The 16,347-nt window shown below is 41.5% G+C and overlaps 2 protein-coding genes across 4 annotated transcripts in view; one reads left to right on the forward strand and one right to left on the reverse strand.

The window, feature by feature from the left end:
* Nucleotides 1-16,347, reverse strand: part of Fas1 (fasciclin 1 Fas1 domain-containing) — a 313,103-nt gene that overhangs the window by 77,071 nt on the left and 219,685 nt on the right. For all 3 annotated transcript variants that reach the window (XM_076431658.1, XM_076431659.1, XM_076431657.1), the window contains exon 3: nt 6,331-6,521. In XM_076431658.1, coding sequence (XP_076287773.1) covers nt 6,331-6,521 — 191 coding nt within the window. The remainder of the gene's footprint in view (nt 1-6,330; nt 6,522-16,347) is intronic.
* Orc3 (origin recognition complex subunit 3) lies at nt 9,827-14,355 on the forward strand. Its single transcript, XM_076431660.1, has 14 exons — nt 9,827-10,025; nt 10,509-10,640; nt 10,709-10,829; nt 10,897-11,054; nt 11,117-11,277; nt 11,347-11,455; nt 11,710-11,874; nt 11,934-12,128; nt 12,188-12,304; nt 12,373-12,660; nt 12,724-12,957; nt 13,225-13,344; nt 13,881-13,948; nt 14,182-14,355. Exons 1-14 carry the CDS (start codon nt 10,002-10,004, stop codon nt 14,273-14,275), a joined length of 1,986 nt encoding a protein of 661 aa, XP_076287775.1. The 5' UTR covers nt 9,827-10,001; the 3' UTR covers nt 14,276-14,355.

Consider the following 16,347-nt stretch of genomic DNA (forward strand, 5'->3'; position numbering starts at 1 on the left):
GTTGAATTTCAAAATATCCTTTCTTATTCCTTCCCGATTAGTGTGTGTGACCGTCTCCGCCAATAGCGCGTTAGAGCCAAGAATGCGTGCGAGAATAGGCGTCTACTTTCTAGTCTGACCACTCAGATGTTCTTTGCGTCCCTCTAGCCCCATTCCCCTCCCGCTAGTTTACACTCTTTCACTGGACAGTACATGTTCTCCAATAGCTGTACATTAACAAAACCAAAATAGAATTTTTTTCGGTCATAGATCATTATTAACATACATTTTTATCAGAATCTGTTCAGAATCTTCATCACGAGTCAGACACGAAATTGTAAGGCAAGAGGTTAATATGGTGTAACAAATTTTTCTCTGTACAAGTTTCTTTCATGTACAGATTTTGTTTCGTGTTTCAATTGTTCATTCTGTTCCATATAGTCCGCCTACGAAGTAGATCTCTTATTAAAGTTGATTGAACGTAGTATTCTTTCGATTATGGTTGTCGATGCAGCAAGGGATTGAAACATTTGGTCCCGTATCCAGTTTGCGCGAACACGGCATATATTTTACATATCTATCGAATTCGAAGAGGATATGCTCGCATTATTCTCGTATACGTACACGCACACTCACACGTAAAAATGTCGAGATCGATTCCGAACGGAAATGTCTTTTAAAAAGCAAACGTCGTGTATCTTTCGTCTCCGCCCTTTATGTCGATTGTTCTATTCAAATGATCTAATGAATACAAATTGAACATAAATTTGAATCGAACCACTTCGGATATGCGTTCGGTCGCGTACCAGATTCACTACGACAAATTTCGATTCAATCTCTGGCTTGCGCGTGTATCATTGACTCGATCCGCGCCGAGATATAACTGGACTGCGGGTCTTTATGCATTTATGGCTTCTGAATATTGCCAAAAAACGGTGGAATATAAAATTCGACAGAATTTAGTACAATTTTTATTTTTTTGAGACCTGCAAAGGCTACTACCACTGAAAATAAGATTGTATTTTATTCCACTTTCTTAAAATTCGTCTAGAAAAATTGAAAATTGCATGAACATCCGCAGTTATAACACTTATAACAGTTATCAATGAGAAAAATTTATTTCGATCGCTCTATAACAGTTATCAATGGGAGAAGACATTTTTTAATCATTTTGTTCTTCGCATTTTTTTCTATATATTTTGTGTACATTATCTTAAATTTCAATAATAATCAACTTTTTATGAATGATTTTTATCGTAGAGGATTTTGCAGTAACTGTTATTTTGGTCTCTGGTTACGGGCACTAATTAAAAAGTGTAGAAAATTAAGTGTAGCTGTTAGTTGCAAACAAAACTATAAAATCCAAACACGTAAGAATCTCAGGATATTTTTTGACGTTTTCGAAGCAAGTAATAAATAAAATCAGCGTTGGAAAATCCAAAATATAAATCTACCTTATCAAATGCATCAAAAAGATTGGCATATGGTTAATAGTATAGATTTCCTCCTGGATATGCAGCTTTGCCAAAGGAATGTATCGTTCATCTTGATATAAACGAGAAATGCCAGGTTTGTCCGCAGCGTGCGGCGCGATATTAAGAAGCGGCGGGGGAAAATTAATTTTTAGTTCCTCATGGATTTCTAGGTTCATGAATAATCTTGTTCGCCCGCGTTATGGTGTTTCTCCCTTCACCCTGCGACTCATCCTGGGACTGTGTACGCAACAGAGTTTCCCACCCCTCTCCGCTGAATAACGAAGCCCAGCGAAGAAGGAATTTCCTCGGGAGTATTTTTTCGCTGGATCGCCGACCGTGTGATGTAGTTTCACAGGCGAGATCGTAAACGTTAACGGGTGCCGGGACTTTGTCAGTTATTACAGCGCGCTTCCGAGTTGATCTCGCGTTCCTCCGAGGATGTATACTTCTCCGCGTGCGAACATGAAAGCGGAAGCATCGGGCCGCTTTTAAATAAGCCGGAAAATATTTTTAGACGATTTCACGGCTGCTCCGCCGCTTTTGCTAACTGTCCGTGCTACCCTTAGCGCTCTCGGCTCCGTCCCTGACGCACAGCGTGGAGAATTGTTAAATTAAGGCGAACAATTTTATTGCGTTCAGCAGTTGCTGAAAATATTCGGATTTTTCACAATGCTGTAGGATTTAATTCGGGTAAACTTTACTTCACCGGACTCAAAATTGGTGCCTTTCTCCTATAAATTATGATGTATTTGGTATGTAATCCAGTAGATCTGTACCCGGGGCGACTGTAGATCGAAGTTTCGATCCTGTAGGATCAATGGTTTAGGAGTTATGCTTGCTTAAAGTTGTGCATTTTTCAGTGTTTTTGACAGGTAAGGGAGCCGCTATATTGATTTGTAGTGACGATCGCGAGCCGCTTACTGAGCAGAACCGCTAGATAGCAGCACGGGCACACAGTAATATCGTTAACATAGAGAAAATGTCTGAGGAAATGTTGGAGAAGAAATATCGTGGAAAATATTTACAAAAACCTAACCCAGACCAGTTAAAACGCAACATCGTGGCCATGTCATCCAAAATTAAAACAACAATCGCAATACCCGCTCTATATTATCAACATTAACGCATGCCCGTGCTGCCATCTAGCGGCTCTGCTCGGTAAACGGCGCGCGATCGTCACTACAAATAAATATGGCAGCCCCCTTACTTGGCAAAAACACTGAAAAATGCACAACTTCAAGCGAGCATAACTTCTGAACCATTGATCCTACAGGATCGAAACTTCGATCTGTAACCGCCCCGGGTACAAATCTACTGGATTACATACCAAATACACATCATAATTTATAAAGTAAAGAGCAGCCTTTAATTCTTGAATTATATTATTATTTGTCCCTGAAGTCCTGTTTCTCGTAGTTGATGCAGAAAGTTTTTATTAATTGATTTTTGGAAAGGTGCCATTGTTCTTCATCAAAATGAGCAACTGCAATTTAAAACAGTGAAAATATTTAAAGACTTTAAGAGTATTAATGTATTATTTTCACCATACTTGAAAATTGTTAATGGAGAATATAAATTAGGTATGAATCAATAATATAGTCGAAGAGGTGGAAGCAGCCGCCAAGTCGCAGGCAGAATGTTGTACAATTTTGCTTAAAGATTGTCAATATTTTAAGTCTTTAATCAAATTCCTGTTAATCCTCTTCCCGGATTCTTCTTTGATCCTTTTTCGAATGCTTTAATACAGCGGAGTGCTGTGTTAATATTGGCGGTACAGGGATTTACGACGCCCAGGCGGAGACTATTACTCCAGTAATAATAATATTGATCAGTAATGCGTGTTTGTATTACGTTTGGTATGCATTATAACGCGCATAACGAAATTGTTTAATTAACGTCGTCCACCGGGAGCTATACGGTCCGTTCCACGGTGGAAAATTACAACCCCCTGCAAACAGGATCGATGAGATTCAATTGTGTTTTTTTTCTAACGGACGAGTGGGGAATTAGGAGAGTTATATGGGCAAGTGTGATTATTAACGAGCTGGTTCGCAATCTGGAACTAAGATGAGTGGCTCGGAAATGAAAATTTACGAAAACTAACACTGTGGTAAATTGTGCGAGCAACGCGAACAGTTACCGGTCGGCAGTGATATTTATTATTCATTCGGCAAACATTCAACGGAAAGTTTGTTGTACGCACACTGATTAAACCGCCGCGAGGATATTACGTACTCATTTTATTTGGCACACACGGTAATGTGTATATGTTTTACAGATGAACGTTTAATTCACACGTGGGAATATTGATCAACGAAAACTAGAAAATACAAACATATCACTACCATATACAGTAAAGTCTTGATCTAAGAGAAACGGGTCTGTGAATTTTCTTAGATCGTGTAGTTCGACTTTCCTTGCCTCTAGCCCTTAAAAATTGCTGTGCCATTATTCGAAATATTGTCTAGATTATTAAACATGTTGGTATCTAATCGATTGCTAAACATTTAATACATTTATAAAATGAAGAAAATGCAATAGAATGGATTTATTCTAGAAGAAATGATTAATTTTCGAGTTGGAATAATTCGGAAAAAGGCGGGGAAACCCCCAATCTCGTGCAGGAAGTGAAACAGCGATGTAGACATAGTGTCGAGGCGTAACGAGGCCATTGAATTTTCCACATTTTCCGGGCCAGCTTACATTTTCATCATTAAACGTATACTTGAACCACGCGCGAATATTGAACGATAGAGAATGGCGAGGCCGAGGAAGAAGAAGCAGCGGCGCAGTTTTTAATCTGGAGAGCTCGCGGGGTTTTGATCTCATTAGACGCCGTTGGAACGCGCTTCCTTCTTCACGCGTTGCCCCGAGGCTCCCAGTCATCCCCCCACCCTCCGGCCCTGTTTCTTAACAATTTAAAGAAATTCCAGTCCGAATAACTGCGCCCTACCAGCCGTAGAGAGATCGCCTAAAGAGTTACGGTTAATGGAGGGGAAAAATAGCGGACTGGGGGGGGGGATATAGGGGCTGGGGAGAAGAAGCGAAAAGAAGAGCGGATTGAAAGACCGTGGCAGTTTGAAAGCGGCCAGCCGGAGGAAGAGAGAGAGAGAGAGAGAGAGAAAGAGAGACAAGCAAATTGAAAATCAGCCACCGACCTGGCCGAATACTTGGCGAATAGTTTCGCGGGAACGGCCGCGTCGTCAGAAAATTCGATCGACGCCGTTTAGGCGACCCCAGCGACCCTTTTGTACCAGGTTTTTTCGCATCCTCCAAAAGAGTATCGTTATTCCAGACTACGTATACTTGGGATATCTTTTCAAGTCGGTACTTTTTTATAGGACACCCTGTATATTTTCTTTGGTATTTCTGTAGAGCCTGAAGAGACGAGTCCAACGAGTATAATCATCATAGTGTTACGATCATTCAATCTCGAGATATCCGAGCTGAAAGGAACAAACCTAATGCAAAAGCTTACCTTTCAGGCAGGGATACCTCGAGATTGAATGATCGTAATGGTACTCGTATGGTCATGGTACTCGTTGGACTCGTCTCTTCGTGCTCTACAAAAATATCCAAGAAAATATACAGGGTGTCCTATTCAGATTGACGACGAAAGAAATTTGTGATTGCCGACGAGCCAGGAAACTTTGTGGCTGTCGTCGAGGACGCGAGGGGAAGCTCGACCGGGAATCGGATTGTAAAAAGTTATTCGATTAGCCGACTTTTGTCTACATTAATTATGATCCGATACTGCGGTTGCTCCGCTAACAAGTAACAAGTATCGGTCGTGATAGAACTTCCGCGTTAAGTGGATGAGAAAAGTTTCCCTAACACCGTCGAAAGGCGAATAAGGGGGATGAAGGGGAGGGTAACATGAGGAGGGAGCAGAATTGATCTATGGCCAGGCTCGTGGAAGAGATTAGTTGCACTCCGGCGATTTTCATCGGATGATGATACTTGGCTAGGTCACACGGATCAAAGCATTCGTTTGGAACGCTGGCGGCATACGAGGACTATACCATGAGATTGCCTCGAGATCATCGACAATCACCATCCCACCGACAAAGCTTTCGTTGACCCCGTCACATCGACACCGGCCTCTGCTACGAACCCCCCCCGTTTTCTGTTATCGATTACGTCGATGTTCGTTAAAAATATAGATACAGTGTTAAACATATTATTTTTACGAAACTACTACCATAATATTCGTGACATTTTTCTGATTAAAATGAGTCCAAACACGATACAGTTTGGATCGCATTTACTCATTTAATCCGCGATGATTAAGGTCAGCTGATCACGATGATCAGTTGGGATAGTCGAGGCCCCATTAAATGGTGGATTAAGCAGGCAAATACGATGCGAATGGTGTCGTGTTTGGGCTCGTTTTAACCAGAAAAGTGTCACGAACAGGTTGCTAACATTTTCACAAAAAAAATAATTATAAACAAAAAAGTTCTCTAATATTTCAGTGTTAAAGATCAAGAAACAGGATAGTACACGATAAGAATTACTGTACTTTCTTGTATTGTATCGCTGAAACTGGAAAGTTTGAAGAATATTCGAAGAGGTTATCGGGGCCGATAGCCATCAACGCGGCGAGTCCGCGGCCGAGTGGAGCTCATTAAAAGCTCGTTAGAAGGCGGCCGCAAGCTTGGAAAGTGCAACGGGATCCGAAGTTCTTGGACACAGTTCCGAGAAAATCATGCCGAACGCCCGGAAGCCATGTTCACGCAAAGCAGCACGTAAACTAACCTAATTACTCGCGAGATTACGCTCGTAAAAAAGTAATTTGCGATTAAATTAACCGCGGCCGCAGAGTTGGAAGGAAAAGAGATCCGACCGTGAACGATTCCGCTTTGTGGAAACTCACCTGCGTTTTCATCTCGTCGCCGACCTTCACCTGCGACTCGAAATTACTTTGAGCCATGAGGATTTTCGCGTTGTTTATGTAGACCTCCTCGCCGTGCGCGGTCTGCTTCTTGGTCACCCACAATGGCGGATTGCCCTCCAGCTCTGACGAGATCGAGTCGCCCAGGTTCTCGATCGTTTTCGGGAGGTTCGCTGCAACACAAAGAAAACGTCGTCAAGTTACTCTGCACAATCTGAAATATCATTTCTACATTCACAATTTCTTAGAATTTCATTTGAAAGGAGTACGGACGCCATTGAATTCGTGGCTTCCCTGTTCTCACCAGATGAGGGGAGGGAGCACGAGTCGAGGGGAAAAGTTACCCCCTCTCTGCCAGTACCGGACACGACAGAGGCGTGGGGATAGCTTCTTGGAAAGTGGACGCGTGGGGATACCGTCATGAAGGAGGAGGGGGGACAAAACTCAATCTGGCGACTCTGGTCACCAGTGCTTCGATTGAGCCCTTCTTGATAAAATGGGGTTCCTTGAGCACCCCGCAAAATTAAAAAAAATTTATATGATTTGATTCTGAAGAATGAATGCATAACAAGTTTCTCGCATGCGCGAAACTGTCGGGACTGTCTCCTCGGTCAGTTCATGAAATAACCCGATTCCTGGCGTCAGTAATGAGCGCCATTGTTGTCGGCCTCTACGCACGAGGTTCAAGATGCAGAACGATATCTCGCAGAAAGCTAGGAGAATCGCGGGTACGTTTCACTCGGTAACGAGATAATAAAGTGACCACCTTTGTACCTTTGTCGCATGCTCTTTGACATCCGCATTTTTCCCCAGAGAGACGCTTCCTTATCTTTCGATGCTCAGCCAGCGCGAAATAAAGTAAAACGGACGAAGACCTCGGCGAACAATGCACAATTCCCACAACGAATTTGATTTAGGATCTTTGTGCGGGATAAGAAAAATTTGGGGCAGCGATTGTAAGAAAAATCAATTTATCTCTTGAACATAATGAAAAATTTTGAAATCTGGCAAAATGGACGTGGCACTGAAATTGTTAACGGAAACAGCGACAAATCGAATTTTTGATTTCGGAACACGGCATAAGTTTCCCATCCGAAATTTGCCGGCGCGGAATGTTATCGGGACCGGTTGTTATGAAACGCATTTTTCATTGCAGATAACAATTCGATCGGGAAATGGGTCACTGCTTTGCCTATCTTGGGATAAAGCACAAATTGTTGCGTATTGGGCACAGTTCGCGCGGGAACCATTTTTCAAGTTTCGATATTTTTCCAATCTGCGCCAAGAATCGACGTTATAGTGACACTTTTGCGGTTTAATTTCGGCCGGGAGTTTTTTTTTATTTTTCAGTGATTACACATATCGTTCTGTTTCCGTCCGACTGCCCCCCTCCCCCCATCCACGTAAAATTCTATTTGTCATTTTTATGGTGATTTCGGAATAGAAATTCGAAAAAACATTCATGGCTTTCCATTTGAATTTTTCCGTGCGTTTCCAGTCTGCGTTGTTTTTTTTTTAAATAAAAATATGTTATAAGTTGCATGGAGAATTAAATCTCTCGTCTAAAAAAAATTATTTCCCTCGTTGCACGATTCTTCGTTCTATCGAATCGAGCGTAACGTAAATTGATTTCCCGGTAAAATTCGGTTATTAATAAACATCCCCCTGTATAATTGATCGCGAGGGATGAATGGCGGTGGCTCAGGGAAAAAGGAGAACACGAACGAATACGTTCTATTCAACGATCAATAACCCCGTTGATCTCTGCATCGTTTTGTCCCAGACGTCGCTTTCAACGAAGGGGAATGATTAAGTCCTCGATCGAAACCCATTTATTTTCGCTGCGGAGCCCCTTGGGGCACAGGTGTGATGGCCGACCACAAAACGAGAACATTCGTACAAAGCTGCTTGCGCAATCGATTTATACTTCCTGTCCGAAAACCATCGACCCCCAAAAGTAGACCAGGAAAGAAAATATTGAAAAATTATTTCCTTTTTAGAAAAATTAACAATCTTTTAACGGACTCGACCACAAACTCAGGCTTGACCAAAATTTCCCAAATGCAGGGTCTTCCATTAAGAAGCGCTATTTTAATAATTTTACAAATTTTTATAATTTTACACTTTTTTACAATTTTACTAAGAATTTTATTAAGGAGAATTAGAAAGTAGAAATACACTCGAATCAAATCTGACCAAAATAGCCTACATTTTATAAATTTAAAAAATAGAATTACACTCGAATCAAATCTAACCAAAATATCTCACAATTTCTCAATCTCTTCTTTCCAGCATCTGGACGGTAGTGACTTAACAAAAAAATGTTTTTTCCAAAGAAAAGTTTCGGCAGGGTCTGATAGAAAAGCGGAAGCGTGACCCGCGTATCCGGAATAATCCGAGTTCTCGTTGTACGGTCGTTTACACGGTCGCGCACCGTCGAAGGGGTGTGTTCCGGTACATTGCGAGGCGGGGAACGCGCCGGCATCTTGTTTGGACACTTCTTTAAATCAATTACGAGTTCCCGGGGCAGGCAAGTTCTGCGGGCAAGCACTATATACCGGTTTTCAACCCCCCATCCCCCGATATCGTCCATCCTACTCATCCCCCGTTGCTTTCTCTGGCCGCGACCAGTTCGACGAAAGTTCGACGGGTAACCACCCCCGCGTTTCATCCTCCGCGGCATCAACCTCTCGGTTTCCGGATTGTTTGCTCGGCCTCGACGAATTCAATCGGCGCCATTTGCCATTCAAATGACCGCGAGGCAACTTATGCGAGCATGCGAAATCCCCGCGACATCGACCACCGGTCTCCACCAGGCTGATTTCGGAAAATTTATTGCATATCAATGGCGACGTTCACGATCTTTATGCGTTATTTTGTTGGTGGCATTATTTCGATGCTGTGTGCTCTGCTACATGCATTATTTCGTAGATATATGCATTATTTATCCATGCTGAATGCTTAATTTGCATATTTCCGTCGATTCATAAATTGTTTATTTCACAACTTTTGTCGTACTAGTCTCTGGTAAATTTTATATATTTTATCTGGTTGTGCTACAACTATTTTTCATTTTTTATTAAAGTCCTATTGAAACCATTAACCCCTTGCCGTATATTAACGAGTCCAACTCGTCATGAAGATTTTAAACAAAGTCTAACAAATACGAATGTTACGCGTTTCTTTTCAAATAAAATTTGATTCTCGTTTGTAATTAAAATAAGTGTAGCCATATACGAGAAATATAAATTTTCTTTTCTCTTCTACATTTTTTAGGGTAAAGACGTCTTAATTACTGTAACTATAAAGAAAACGATACGGCAAGGGGTTAAAGGAAGAAATACGTTTCAATTAAATACACTTTGTGTACACCTGTACCCGCCATGGGTTTAAAAAGTAATACTACCAGCCTGACAGTAATAAAACACCATAAGTTTCGCGCTAAAAGTTACTAGGCGCGCCTGAGAAGCGCGCGCGACAGCAGCGACAGTTGCGCTTATGACGTGAGTAGGGGTGTATCGTTCGTTTTCTTTCTCATTTAATTTGTGTTTTTTAAGTAATTTTTAAGTGGTTTTTTAGTGATTTTCTTGTGTTTCTGTGGTCTACCAATGTTTAAGTAAACAGAGCTGTCTTGTTTCATTCATTTCTTCGCAATGGACAACGTTTCCGTGTCAAAGGTACCGTACAACTTGTTGCATGCACTAACATAACCTCGACATGCGATCCTGTCGCCGGCATGACGTTTATACACAGTGATTAATATAGGAATAAGATATTTAATTCTTTATGTCATCGTTTAACTAACTTTCCTTGTCATTATCTTTTTATATTAGCGCTCATATCATTCGATTTTTCATTGAATTTAACACAAAACACTGATCAACATAGGCGATACAAACTTTCTGTACAGCATAATTTATTATGGCATAAATATGCATTTATGTGGCTTATGAAAATCCTCAAAAAGGGATAGAATATAAAATTTAACAGAATTTTGTAGAATTGTTATTTGTTTTGGATATAGAAAGGCTGTTTCCATTAAAAATAGAATTTTATTTCATTCCTTTTTCTTAAGATTTGTCTACAAAAATTGAAAATTGCTTAAACCTCCACACAGTCTACATATTATGATAGACAATTAGTTCAACAATACATTGTAGGGTGTATTCGCGCACAAAGGCAAATACAGAATTGGCGATAAACGCAGAAAGTTCCAGCTTGCGACTTACTTCAACGACCCCTGGTACCTTGCCTACAAAGAATGCTGGACAAGCATTCAGAAAGCCACAGAGGTATCGACATAAATATTCCCAATAACACAGGAACAACCATGTATCGACAAGTCTCCTTAAAATTTTAGCACATACGATCCACTATGTTCCAACAAATACTGACGGATTTAGCATCGTTCGTTTCCAAAGTAAAAGATCGACCACTAGAAAGTCTGGAGAATGAAATTCAAACAGCTATCGTGTTAACAGGTGATTATACCTTCCGAAAGAGTATTGTCCGCCTGGAATACGCAATTCTAAAACAGCTGAATTGTAGGAGTGAACGTACCCGATCATGCGATAATGTTTACGAGAATAGTTTCCACGCTGGAACCGATAACGAAGCACACAGCAGTTATATGGAGCAGAGATTCGAACAACATAAAGAACATTATGGAAGAAACGATTTACCAATTGCTGAACAACGATGAAACAGTCAGTCTTTTGATAGTAATTCAATTACTATGAGATAAGTAATACCGTGCAATTTCTTGTAGAGCGAAGAAGACTTGCATGTTAAGAAAAGCCAGTGTACAATGCGTGCCTTGAAAAATTGGTATCAGGAATACTGCGAGCCGGATGAGCCACTGGTGATAATTATAACTGATTTCGAAAGCTCTTCTCCTAAAGCATTACACGATTTTATTTCGATACTTAGGTACTGTAATTATTTCCTCTTCTTCACCCAAATAAAATACATTCTTATTTATTTTATCTATCTTTTTAGTTCTTATTCGAGTTCGATGAAGTTCATCCTCATATTTGGCATCGCCACCACGTTGCATGCTATTCACAGATCCTTGTCATACGATGTTACCTCAAAGTTGAATGTGCAGGTAGCGATGATGCAATCGAATCAAGTAGATCGAGTAGACTACAGATCTTTATGCAAAATAAAGATAGTCTGCATGTTATTTCTTCCCTTAATGATTTCAATAGAGGGCAGATTATATGTCGACATCTTCAATTTTAAAAATCTTCCAACAATTATGAATTTCATCCACTCAATTTTTCTATAAGTGCATAAAGATCCGCAGTTCAATGATCAGCGTTGTTAGGTCTTGTTAGCGATCGACTATTTCTCCTGCAGGTGTTCCACTCGCCAACGCAGATAAACATTCTCTCCGATGTGATGGAAAACATTGTTTTCAGCACAGACATACCGTTCAAATTAACAGGTCGAGCATTCCAGTTGTTAACAGATATATTTCTGTTTTATGATTTCTCTGTGGAGAACTTTTTATACGGTTACAAGGTACGATCTCTGGAGATAATGAAAATATGTTCAAGCTAACTGTTCCCCGATTTATTTAGATATGTATGATCCAACATTTTTATGCGAACAATGTGAACTCTCTCTGTTGCAAACCAAACGAGCTAAAGAACAGAGTGCCCTTTTTGACCGATTATTATTTAGAGGAAATAAAGAAGCTGCCTTCGATACAGGAGTACATGAAACGATATCAAAGAGAGAGGGACGAACAAGAGATCGACAATAACGAATTCAAGGTACCGTTAGGATCTCTGATTGAACTGTCAACTTGTACAGAAGCAAACTTCGGTTCCAGGAAATTTTAATGCAACTACTGAACAAATTCCACCAATACATGCATCGTTTCCTAACTGTTCTGAGGTGTCTACACGATTTCATGGCACCATTGCCAAATTCCCCGATGGGCAAACAGGTACGGCGAACGATTGGAATACAAATCGTCCTGGGAAGATACATTTCACAGTTGCGTAACGATTTCAGCTGCGCGAATTTTACACGAAAGCAGTCTACACAAACGATCTGAAGGAATCAGCTGAGTACAAGGAGTGCCTGCAACTATTAGGTTTCCTGTCAAAGCCGGAGCTGGTCTCTAAACTGACTACCTTGATTGCTATTATAAAATGCTCGAAGGACTCGATTTTAAGAAAGACGAGAACAGATCTGGAAGCTCATGTCGCGACGATCGAGGCAGCCAGTTTGGAGGCAGATGCAACATCGAAAGAAGTTCTTTCAACCGATGCGAAGCTCAATAGACATCAATTGAAGGAGGTCTGTAAGATCTGGGATTGAGGGAGAAGAAGATGAACTGTGTTTGATCTTTTGTATTTGTAGAAACTGCTGAAGATGTCTCAGACTCATTCTCGATCGCCTTACAAGCGGGCTCAGATGGAAGTGATCGATTATCTTGATCAGAAAGTGTTCGGTACATTCTTGATCAATCCTAGTCGTGTTCCGGCGAATGAGATATTCTGCTTCAGTGACGGTGCTTCGGCTAAGCAGCATATTAGAGGGTCTTTGAGGGCTGCGATTCACAGCGGGCTGAACGATCCTCAGATTTATCTGAACGTAAGTGATGATCAATGGTGTTGGGGACGTTGTTCCAGAAGGTGTGACTATGGTTTTATTAGGTGTAGAAATTAATTCCAGCCCCCCGTAGTTGATTGATCTCGAAATTATTCTATAAAATCAGTATCGATGACCTAATATGGTGTGTATATCCAGTCTTGTTCTACTTTCGTGATCAATCCCCCAATGATCGATCAGGTCGATTAAGGCGGCCACAAATGGAAAACGATGGGGCCGTCCCAAGTTAATTGGAAATACATATTTCAGTGCGAGTGCTGCAAATTGGAGAACGACGACGCTATCCCGTCCAGCCTGCCTGACCTCAGTATAATTTACAAACTTCACTTGGAATCCAGGAAGCTGATCAATATGTACGACTGGCTGCAGGTAACAATCTCTTTCTCTCTCTCTCTCTCTCTCTCTCTCTCTCTCTCTCTCTCTCTCTCTCTCTCTCTCTCGTATGCTCGATGTTTACATGTTCGTTCCGGGTTACACTTTACGGTCACGCAGCGGCTCGTTACTACACGTTTTCCTGATTTTAATCGCGCTGAGTGATTCACGCGGCTGCCGCATTGTAAATTGGACCTCGCGGTCGTGGGTGTGTGGATTGTTTAATCGTCCGCGGTTGTTAGAAGTCGGCGAATGCGTGGGGACGAATTAATTCGTTGAACAAGGAAAATTCAGGACTTGCAGAGGAGGAATGCACGGGTTGAGAGCTTGTGGTATAGTGTGATGGTTGTTGCGATTGTAAAACAATTTTGGAAGAGAGAGTACAAGGTGACTTGTAGGTGCCGATGGAAAAATTAAATGTATGGTTATTGCAATAGTAAAATAATTTTGGAAGAAAGAGAGTGCTAGGTGATGTCGGTAGTTGCTGATGGAAAAATTGGATCTATGTGAGTGATCGATTTGATGAATTGCAGGCGTTCCTGATCATCGCGGACCCGAAGAGCAGCGGCCGGGAGAAACGGGACGTGGACCCGACGCTACAGTATCCTTTTTCATTTAGGCGAACCGTTCGGTAATGGAGCGCATAAAGATTTGTCTAACCACCGGTCGTTTCGAATTCATATCTTCGCTGGTAATGGTGAAATCGTAGCTGCCCCGGCAAGAGAGATCTTGCTCGCAGCAGCCGCGGCACATACATACCTCTTGTTTGAATAATTCACACGTGTTCCCGTGAGAATTTTATCGCCAGCCAACGTATCCTTAACGGAGATTTAGAGCTCGTTTTACTCAAGCGGTCGCCGAGCTCGAGTTCCTCGGTTTCATCAAGAGTTCCAGGAAGAAAACGGATCACGTAAAGCGGCTCATGTGAAGATTATTGCCCATTTTTCTACTCCATTGTCATACTTTTTTCTAATAAAATCTTACCGTCAAATAACCGGTCTTTGTTATCGCCCTTTTAGGATAATCAGTGGTAGGTCTTTTCGGATCGACAAGTGATAGTGTTCGAAGCTCGGTGAAACGATTGTGAGAAATCGTACAGCCATTTTCAAGGTCCTAGCTTCAAAATGAGTCCAGGTTCATTCTCGTACGACTCCGTTTCATGAAATGACCGCGATTGCTGTTTAGAATGAATATGAATTTGTTAAAACTGTATGGAGATGCATCAGCCGGATCAGCTGCTGACCACTATCAATTCCGACACATTGCCGAATACATATTATAATCACACAAATAGCGCTATACTTGGGGAATAGTGGAACGCCATATTTAAGGGATCAATCATCGAGTTTCATCTAGGATTTCCATTCTCCCGCCGCGCCAGTGGAAACGCGTTCTCGTGTTTCCGTCGAGCGAGAACGCGAGCGAACCCGATATCAATTAATGTCCATTAATTAAGGTGAATCGTTTAAATAATAGACAGTCTCCCCCCGCGAGTTAGCCGGAATAATTGCGTCTGGGTATCGCGCAGATTCCGGCCGCGGTAAGTTTCCGTATCATCCTGTGTCGGATAACGATATCGCAAACTCTATTAGCAAAGTTCCGATCGGCTGGGAGCCCTGGTGTAGAATTTGCACGCGCGGAAGCGACACCAACAGAGACTGAACGAAGGTGTTCGACGTTACACGGTTGCGCATTTGTTATCGGCGAACAATCGGCCTTTGACGGTCTAATAAAATTATCAGCTCGAATCCACCGCAACAGCGGGCATTAAGGTTGTTAGTCGCTCGTCATAACAGTTCAGAATGTTGTTGAACTGTTGCGCGCAGCTTCGAGCACTCGTAACGGAAGTCGAACGCTCCGGAACGGCTTCGGAGGTTTAATTAATTTAATTACGCCCGTCAGAATTATATAAATTTATTGTCAAAAGCTTTATCGAAGCTCCCGTTTACCAAGATATATTTTCGCAATTGTGCAAATCTTTGAAATTTCCCTCGAACTCTTTACTGAACCGGAAATTTGATTCAGGACCAAATGTACTTTGCTGTATTGTTCCTTTCGAAAACAAACCAATTACATCTGGGGGGTCTGTGCTTTAAAAAGTAAAAAAACAAATAAAACAGGTTCTCTCTTTCGTAATACGGGCACACAAACCTATTCTTCACGGTCGACAAATAAACATACTCTTGTGTTTCTGTAGTAATAGAGACAATACTTCGAAATATTTTCGAACGTAACAAACATAAAAATATATCGGTTTCACAGAGGTACATAGAAAGTTCTCAGATACAAAGAAAGGTGAAACTGCAGATTGAAATGGCTCCAGAATCGTGGGCAAATTTTTCTCGCGACTGAATCCAACAGGGATACGAAGATTGAAGCTTCCGCTTTAAAATGGCGCCTGGAGCATTGATGTATGATATTTTTTAACGAATCGCGTATAAGATGCCAAGCATCGGGAACAATTTAGTCTCGAGATTTAAACGGAGTCAGACATCTGGAAATTAATTCAACCAGCAACGAACAGGAATTGAAACAATGCGTGGTCGCATAACAGAGGATGTATAACTCCGGCGTTACGGAAATCTTCGGTATCGATCATACCGGTATCACAAGCTCGGAGAGCCCGTATGTGTTCCACAAAGGCACGCGGATCAGTAAGGAATGTGTCAAAAGCTCGGCACGGTTTAGCGGTTTCTATCTACGTGAAATCCGCATGATAGATAGCACGTTACGTGGTCCACGCGAATTAAATTCGGTTTGTTCCGCAAATTTACCTATCCGCGGTTTATCTGCGCTGGACACTTGCCCTTCGTGGAATTTGGATCCGAGGAATTCGCAAGTCGAGGTGGCTAAAAATCATTTGTGAAATTAGCCACTAGATTCTGGGGCCCTCTAATTGCAGTCTTTTGAATTCCCGACAGGATTAAAACATTGTACAATTTTTAAACAATTAATCCTGGACGAAAAACTCATAAATTCATGCTTATTCTTGAGATTGCA

Source organism: Lasioglossum baleicum, chromosome 10 (genome assembly GCF_051020765.1).
Source record: "Lasioglossum baleicum chromosome 10, iyLasBale1, whole genome shotgun sequence".
Taxonomy (NCBI): Eukaryota; Metazoa; Arthropoda; class Insecta; order Hymenoptera; family Halictidae; genus Lasioglossum; species Lasioglossum baleicum.